Source organism: Panthera onca, chromosome A1, assembly GCF_046562875.1.
Source record: "Panthera onca isolate mPanOnc1 chromosome A1, mPanOnc1 haplotype 2, whole genome shotgun sequence".
NCBI lineage: Eukaryota > Metazoa > Chordata > Mammalia > Carnivora > Felidae > Panthera > Panthera onca.
The window spans coordinates 95,018,424-95,028,293 of NC_138339.1; the positions used below are offsets into that span (position 1 = coordinate 95,018,424).

The 9,870-nt window shown below is 36.7% G+C and overlaps 1 protein-coding gene across 1 annotated transcript in view; it reads right to left on the minus strand.

The window, feature by feature from the left end:
- MSH3 (mutS homolog 3) overlaps positions 1-9,870 on the minus strand; it is a 188,615-nt gene that overhangs the window by 177,552 nt on the left and 1,193 nt on the right. Inside the window, exon 2 of the mRNA XM_078448459.2 lies at positions 8,984-9,104. Within this exon, the coding sequence (XP_078304585.1) occupies positions 8,984-9,104 (121 nt within the window). The remainder of the gene's footprint in view (positions 1-8,983; positions 9,105-9,870) is intronic.

Here is a 9,870-nt window from a genome sequence, read left to right on the forward strand (position 1 = left end):
AACTAAGCAACACCACCTAGTGGAGAATGGAGCTGTTACACCAACTGGGCCAACCACACTCTAGAGGAACACCACCAGTCTCTATGCCTGCTTAGTTTATGGACTATAAAGTGCTTCATAGTTTGACTTCTAGGGGAAACTGGATGTAATTTCCATCTTATTTCATTCTGTTTGCTGGTCCATCTACTCAAATTTTTTTCTTTTTCTTTTCTGGTTCTTAAATACAGAAAGAAAAAGTTTATATTTTCTGTTATTATAAAAAGTATTTTTAATTCTTTTTTACTTTTTTTTTTACTTTCTTGTAAGTTTTTTAAATTCTATTTTACTTTCATTTTATTCTATTTTACTGTATTCATTTTTTTTTTAATCGTCAAACATTTTCCCTTATCCCCCCTTTTTTCCTTTTCTTTTCTCTCCCTTTTTTCACTACTCCATCAAGCTTCTTTCACAACCAGAACAAAAACACACCTAGGATCTAGTACCATTTATTTGATTCTTTTGTGTTGTTTCTAATTTTTTAATTTTTATGTTTTTTTATTTTATTAATTCTTTTTCCTCCTCCAAAACGATGAAACGAAGGAACTGACCCCAAAATAAGGAACAGGAAGAAGTGACAGCCAGGGAATTAACAAAGACACAGCAAGCAAGAAATCTAAACAAGAATTTAGAATCATGATAATAAGAATACTAGCTGGGGTTGAAAAAAGCATAGAATCCCTTAATGTGGAGATAAAAGAAGTAAAAGCTAGTCAGGACGAAATTAAAAATGCTATAACCGAAATGCAATCTCAAATGGATGCCACAGCGGCAAGGACTGATGAAGCAGAGCAGCGAATCACCGATATAGAGGACAAACTTATGGAGAATAATGAAGCAGAAAAAAGAGGGAAATTAAGGCAAAAGAGCACGACTTAAGAATTAGAGAAATCAGTGGTTCATTAAAAAGGAATAACTTCAGGGGCGCCTGGGTGGCTCAGTCGGTTAAGTGGCCGACTTCGGCTCAGGTCATGATCTTGCCGTCCATGAGTTCGAGCCCCGCGTCAGGCTCTGTGTTGACAGCTCAGAGCCTGGAGCCTGTTTCAGATTCTGTGTCTCCCTCTCTCTGACCCTCCCCCGTTCATGCTCTGTCTCTCTCTGTCTCAAAAATAAATAAATGTTAAAAAAAAAAAAAAATTAAAAAAAAAAAAAAAAAAAAAAAGGAATAACTTCAGAATCACAGGAGCCCCAGAAGATGAAAAGAGAGGAAAAAGGGGTAGAAAGTTTATATGAACAAATCATAGCAGAAAACTTTCCTAACCTGGGCAAAGACACAGACCTCAAAATCCAGGAAGCATGGAGAACTCCCATTAGATTCAATAAAAACCAACCATCAACAAGCCATATGATAGTCAAATTCACAAAATGCTCAGGCAAGGAAAGAATCATGAAAGCAGCAAGGGAAAAACAGATCTTAACCTACAAGGAAAGACATATCAGGTTTGCAGCAGACCTATCCAAAGAAACTTGGCAGGCCAGAAAGGAGTGGCAGGATATATTCAATGTGCTGAATTGGAAAAATATGCAGCCAAGAATTCTTTATCCAGCAAGGCTGTCATTTAAAACAGAAGGAGAGAGAAAAAGTTTCCCAGACAAAAACTAAAGGAGTTTGTGGCCATTAAACCAGCCCTGTGAGAAATTTTAGGAGAGACTTTCTGAGAGCAGAAAATATGAAAAAAACAAACAAACAAACAAACAAACAAGAAAGACCAAAAGCAACAAAGACTAGACAGGACCAGAGAACACCACCAGAAACTCCAACTCTACAGGCAACATAATGGCAATAAATTCATAACTTTCAGTACTCACTCTAAACATCAATAGACTAAATGCTCCAATCAAGAGATAGAGGGTAACAGAATGGATAAGAAAATAAGATTCATCTATGAGCTGTTTACAAGAGACCCATTTTAGACCTAAAGACACCTTCAGATTGAAAGTAAGGGGATGGAGAACCATCTATTATGCTAATGGTCGACAAAAGAAAACTGGAGTAGCCGTATATGTAGATTTTAAATTTTTTTTTCAACGTTTTTTATTTATTTTTGGGACAGAGAGAGACAGAGCATGAACGGGGGAGGGGCAGAGAGAGAGGGAGACACAGAATCGGAAACAGGCTCCAGGCTCCGAGCCATCAGCCCAGAGCCTGACGCGGGGCTCGAACTCACGGACCGCGAGATCGTGACCCGGCTGAAGTCGGACGCCCAACCGACTGCGCCACCCAGGCGCCCCATGTAGATTTTAAAATAAAGACTGTAACAAGAGATGAAGAAGGGCATTACATCATAATTATGGGGTCTATCCACCAAGATATAACAATTGTAAACATTTATGCTCCAAATGTGAAAGCACCCAAATATATAAATCAATTAATCACAAATATAAAGAAACTCACTGATACTAATACTATAATAGTAGGGGACTTCAACACCCCACTTAACAGCAATGGACAGATCATCTAAACAGAAAATCAACAAGGAAACAATGGCTTTGAATGACACACTGGACCAGATGGACTTAATAGGTATATTCAGAACATTTCATCCTAAAGCAGCAGAATACACATTCTTCTCAAGTGCACATGGAACACTCTCCAGAATAGATCACATACTGGGACACAAATCAAACCTCAACAAGTATAAAAAGATTGAGATCATACTGTGCATATTTTCAGACCACAACACTATGAAACTCAAAATCAACCACAAGAAAAAATTTGGAAAGACAATCAATACTTGGGAGACAAAAGCACATCCTATTAAAGAATGAACAGCAGAAATCAACGCTATTGAAACAACAACAACAACAACAACAACAACAAACAGTACAACAGATCAATGAAGCCAGGAGCTGGTTCTTTGAAAGAATTAACAAAATTGATAAACCCCTAGCCAGTTTGATCAAAAAGAAAAAAAAAAAAAAAAAAAAGGACCTAAATAAACAGAAGCAAGAATGAAAGAGGAGAGATCACAACCAACACTGCAGAAATACAAATAAGAGAATATTATGAGCAATTATATGCCAATAAATTGGGCAATTTGGAAGAAATGGACAAGTTCCCAAAAACATTTCAACTACCAAAACTGAAACAAGAATAGAAAATTTGAACAGATCCATAACCAGTAAAGATATCGAATCAGTAATCAAAAATCCCCCAAAAAACAAAAGTCCAGGACCAGAAGCCTTTCCAAGGAAATTCTACCAAACGTTTAAAGAAGAGTTAACACCTATTTTTTGAAGCTGTTCCAAAAAATAGAAATGGAAGGAAAACTTTCAACTCTTTCTATGAAGCCAGCATTACCTTGATTCCAAAACTAAATACCCCACTAAAAAGGAGAACTACAGACCAATTTCCCTGATGAACATGGATGCAAAAATCCTCAACAACTAGCCAACCGGATCCAACAATACATTAAAATAATTATTCACCACGGCCAAGTGGGATTTATACCTGGGATGCAGGGATGGTTCAATAACCACAAAACAATCAATGTGATACATCACATCAATAAAAGAAAGGACAAGAACCACATGATTCTCTCAATAGATGCAGAGAAAGCTTTTGACAAAATACAGTATCATTTCTTGATAAAAAGCCTCGAGAAAGCAAGGATAGAAGGATCATACCTCAAGATCATAAAACTCATATAGAAAAGACTCATCGCTAATATCATCTTCAATGGGGAAAAACTGAGAGCTTTCCCCCAAAGGTCAGAAACACAACAGGGATGTCCACTCTCACCACTGTTATTCAACCTAGTATTAGAAGTCCTAGCCTCAGCAATCAGACAACACAAATGAATAAAGGCATCCAAGTCAGCAAGGAGGAAGTCACTCTTCGCAGACATGATACTCTATATGGAAAACCCAAAAGATTCCACGAAAAAACTTCTAGAACTTATCCATGAATTCATCAAAGTCGCAGGATATAAAATCAATGTACAGAAATCAGTTACATTCCTACACACCAATAATGAAGCAATGGAAAGAGAAATCAAGAAATCGATCCCATTTACAACTATACCAAAAACCATAAAATACCTAGAAATAAATCTAACCAAAGAGGTGAAAAATCTATACACTGAAAACTAGAGAAAGCTTATGAAAGAAATTAAAGAAGACCAAAAAAAATGGAAAAATATTCTATGTTCCTGGATTGGAAGAAAAAATATTGTTAAAATGTAGATACAGCTCAAAGAAATCTACATATTCAATGCAATTTCTATCAAAATAACACCAGCATTCTTCACAGAGGTAGAACAAACAATCCTAAAATTTGTATGGAACCAGACAAGACCCCAAATAGCCAAAGCAACCCTGAAAAAGAAAACCAAAGCTGGAGGTATCACAATCCCAGATTTCAAGCTGTATTACAAAGCTGTAATCATCAAGACAGTATCGTACTGGCACAAAAACAGACACTCAGATCAATGGAACAGGATAGAGAACCCAGAAATGGACCCACAAACATATGGCCAACTAATCTTTGACAAAGCAAGAAAGAATATCCAACGGAATAAAGACAGTCTCTTCAGCAAGAGGTGCTGGGAAAACTGGACAGCAACATGCAGAAGAATGAACCTGGACCACTTTCTTACACCATGCACAAAAATAAACTCAAAATGGATGAAAGACCTAAATGTAAGACAAGAAGCCATCAAAATCCTAGAGGAGAAAGCAGGCAAAAGACCCTTTAACCTTGGCCATAGCAACTTCTTAGTCAAGAGGTCTCTGGAGTCAAGGGAAACAAAAGCAAAAACGAATGAATGGGACTTCATCAAGATAAAAAGCTTCTGCACAGCAAAGGAAACAATCAGCAAAACTAAAAGGCAACCAACGGAATGGGAGAAGATATTTGCAAATGACATATCAGATAAAGGGTTAGCATCCAAAATCTATAAAGAACTTACCAAACTCAATGCCCCCCAAAAATAATAATTCAATGAAGAAATGGGCAAAAGACATGAATAGACACTTCTCCAAAAGACGACTCCAGATGGCCGACACATCTCTCATCATCAGGGAAATACAAATCAAAATCACAATGAGATGCCACCTCACACCTATCAGAATGGCTAAAATTTTTTTTAAACATTTATTATTAAGAGACAGAGAGAGACAGAGCATGAGCAGGGGAGGGGCAGAGAGAGGAGGAGACACAGAATCCGAAAGAGGCTCCAGGCTCTGAGCTGTCAGCACAGAGCCCGACGTGGGGCTTGAACTCACAAATCAAGAGATCATGACCTGAGCTGAAGTCGGATGTTTAACCGACTGAGCCACCCAGGCGCCCCCAGAATGGCTAAAATTAACAACTCAGGCAACAACAGACGTTGGCAAGGATACAGAGAAAGAGGATCTCTTTTGCACTGCTGGTGAGAATGCAATATGGTGCAGCCACTCTGGAAAACAGTATGGAGGTCCCTCAAAAAACTAAAAATACAACTACCTAGGACCCAGCAGTCGCACTACTAGGTATTTATCCAAGGGATATAGGTGTCCTGTTTCAAAGGGGCACATGCACTCCAATGTTTATAGCAGTGCTATCGACAATAATTGAAGTATGGAAAGAGCCCAAATGTCCACCAACAGATGAATGGATAACGAAGATGTGGTGTGTATGTATGTATGTATGTATGTGTATATATATATATATGCAGTATTACTCAGCAATCAAAAAAGAATGAAATCTTGCCATTTGCAACTATGTGGATGGAACTAAAGGGTATTATGTTAAGCCAAATTAGTCACAGAAAGACAAATATCGTTGACTTCACTCACATGAGGAATTTAAGATATAAACAGATGAACATAAGGGAAGGAAAGCAAAAATAATATAAAAACAAGGAGGGCAACAAAACATCCAAAACTTTTAAATACAAAGAACAAACTGAGGGTTGCTGGAGGAATTTTAAATACAGAGAACAAACTGAGGGTTGCTGCAGGGGGATGGGCTAAATGGGTAAAGGGCATTAGACACTTGTTGGGATGGGCACTGCATGTTATATGTAGGGGATGAATCAATAGAATCTACTCCTGAAATTATTGCACTATATGCTAACTAACTTGGATGTAAATAAATAAATAAATAGAAAAATAAAATGTATACATGAATCACTCTATACTACGAGTGTGTATATTATACAAGGACTTCCCTTCTACAGATGTAATGTAACTTTCCCAGGATGGGGGTGGGTTACAAGTCTTTGGATTGTATTCATAAAAGTGTGAATTTATTTATATAGCATTAAGATAACAGATATTTGTATTTATTAAAATGCTTCTGAGATAGAGTTCTATGTTTATGTAATTCACATAAGAATATTAATAACAAAAAATGTCAAGTCTGAATTTTGAGCAATGTAGGAGATTTTATTTATCAAAAATGGCCAAACATATATATCCCATCCCATTCGCTCTTCCTACAATGTGATGCTAATGCTCCTGTACTGAGAGACAGGATCTATATGTTCTCTCCCATTGAACGAAGACAGATCTTTGTAACTAACTCAACCAACACAGTAAGGCAGATGCAACACTATGTAAATTCTGGAGCTAGATCTTAAAATCAATACAGCTTCTGTCTGACTCTCCGGGTGGTCATCCTTGGAGACTCAAGCTATGAGAAAACTCAAACTAGCTTACATACTAGTGGTGTATTGGATGTGCCCAGTTGATATTGGTTTACTTACTAGAGGCAACTGTTAAATCTTTAAGAATTTTGTGAACCAGTTGTCAAACACAGCCATTATTACAAATTAGATTATATAAATTTACAGTTAAATAAATTATATTAAAAACAAAGATAATAAATACTCAAACCTCATCATCTTCTAAAAGTGTTACTATCCTTCACTATTACCTATGTTCTAAAGGTAGAATGTCGTCTCCCGGTAGTAGAAATACTATACAATAATGTGCTACTGCTACCGAGCACTCCTTTCTAACTCTAGAAAATCAAACTTTAAGAACTACTCTAAATCTTCTCTTCCAAAATTTAAAAGCAATTCTTAAAAAGATCAAACAAATCCACGAAGAATTTAACTGCTTGCAAGAACAATATCCAACGTTCGTTAAAGAAACACAAAACCTAACATGTAATTAACAGAGAGTCCAAAGTATCTGTGATCCAAACAATTTCTAGACATGAAAAAAGAAGGAAATAACAGTCAAGGGTTAGACCCAAAAATGACAGAGATGACAGAATTAGCATACAGAGACATGATATTATAAATATATTCCACATAATCAAAAAAGTAAAGAAAAAAAACAAGAACAAAATAAATTAAAAAAAATAAAGAACAAAAGGGAAGTTTTGTTTCTTTGAATTTGTTTTTTGTTTTGTGGGTTTTTTTGTTTTTTTTGTTTGTTTGTTTTTGTTAGGGTTTTTTTTTTTTGGTAATAGCTCTACTGAGATATAATTCACACAAACAGGAGTGTTTTTTAAAAGAAGTAGAAATTCTAAGGGTGAAAAGTATAATATCTGAAACGAACATTTCACTGAATGAGATTTATGGCAAATCAGACACCACAGAAGATTACTGAATTTGAAAACACAGCAGGAGAACTGATCGAAAATGAAGCACAAGGTCTAATAAGACTGGAAACCAAATGGAAGAGCTTGACTGGTAGGTGTTCCTTTCCCTTTTTCCCGAGCGCCATTTTTAACAAGTAGCAAAGGTCTTATTTCAAAACATCCTAAGTCGACTGCCTTACTGACAACAGAAAGAGTATTATCAGATTTATCTTTCTCTTTAAGTATACCTTCCCATCTCTATAGTTATTTCATACTAAGGCTTTCATGCTGACCCCAAATCCAAATTTTACCTTCTGAGGAAGGATAGATACCTTAATGCTGACCCACTAAAATGAGACTTTTTTGGCTTTTCTTTTGTCTCATTCTCTACCTCATTTTGAGGGATAATAAAGAAAGAAGCATTTTCTGTCATCTCATAACAAGCTCTCTGAGGCCAAAAACTAAAGAAACATTGCTCAGCCATCTATAAATCCAACACCACCCCCAGAAGTGCACAAGCTCAAGAATGGTGGTTTTATCCAAAGACTTTTAGCATACAGAAAGAACACTGCCATGCTAAAAAAGCACAGGGTAGATTTACATGTCCTTGACATTGAAAACTGTTTGAAGTGTTCTGTTAAGTGGAAAATGATAGCTGTAAATTAGTACATACAGTATAATACAATTTATAAAATACAGTTGACCCTTAAACAACATGGTTTGAACTACACAGGTCCACTTACTGGGGATTTTTTTCAATAAATAACAGTACACTACTGTCAATATATTTTCTCCTATAATTTTCTTAATAACATTTTGTTTCCTCTGGCTTACTTTGGTCTAAAAATACAGCATATAATATACATAACATACAAAATATGTGTTACCATAAGGCCTCACTAAAAGGGAGTGACTATAGTGTCCTTTCATGGTCTACCTTGTACATTTCTATATTTGAAATTTTTATAAAACTTTTAAAATCAGGACAGAGGCACCTGGGTGGTTTAGTCGATTAAGCATCCAACTCTTGATTTCAGCTCAGGTCATGATCTCATGGTCGTGGGATCAAGTCCCACATCAGGCTCTGCACTGGGCATGGAGCCTGCTTGGGATTCTCTCTCGCTCACTCTCTCTCTTTCTCTCAAAATAAATAAACATTTTTAAAAATCAGGACAAAAAATTAGGTAGGAGAAATAAAAGAGAAAATGGGAAGAACCACAGCAAATTCCAGAATTCCAGCTCTACCTCCACTCCCCCAACCTCCTACTCACACCACCACATATGAAGGGGCCACACTACTCAAACGCAATGGAGATCTTTTTTCCACAAAGGGAAAAAATGGCACAACTCTCCAATAACCTCCTCTGCTCTTTGGAGAATACAGTGTCAGTGTCATGACTCCTGAGAATGAAGACTCCTCGCCCCAAGACTCACCAACATTCCCAGACGTTACTGAATCACTCCTTCCTTCCTTTTCTTGGACTTTCTTTGCTTTCTTTTGAACAGGCCCATCATTCTCCAGTGGTCTCTTTTTACTTCTGCCGATTTCCACAACCTATATTGGAAAGTGATGTGTTATGTCTAATCTCAAAACTTGATGTATGCAAAATAATTTAAGCCTTACTTCTGAATGACAAGGTCTTTGCCTTCCATTCTTCACAGAATCAAATACTTTCAGCTCTAGAAAGAACTGTGGGTGAACTGTCTTTACCATCATGAAAGACAATGTAAAGCCTGGCAGGTCATGAACCTCAGCACCTCAAGCCCTGCTACAATTAATTAGAACTAAGACTGATAGCTTTATGTACTCAGTCAGCCTTCACCTATCACAGATTATAAACCCTGAATCATCCTACTTACCTATGTTAAATAAAATACCTTCTAAAAAAATATCAATTTAGGAAAGGTGAAATTAAGTAGATAATAAAAGAACACTGTCATTTTCGAATTGTGAATTGTAATGTAACTGTTTCATATCCAAACTTGGCTTATGTTCACTACCAAAAATACCGTAAGATTATGACCTATGTGCTGGTAGGAAACCTGTCAAAAATTAAGATCTTCACCAAATAACCTCTAAACGGTAGCTATAAAATAAAATCTTGGTGTATTCATGAAAATGTAGACTATCATCAAAAATCAAAGACAAGAGAGGAACAATCACTCTTTGGAAGAAATATAAATGAAAGGAAGACTTTGAAGTAGCTGTCACCCCATCCGTATTAAAACTTGGAAGGTGTGGGCACCTGGGTGGCTCAGTAGGCGCATTGGAGGGGCTCAGGTTATGATCTCATGGGTTTGTAAGTTTGACGAGCCCTGGC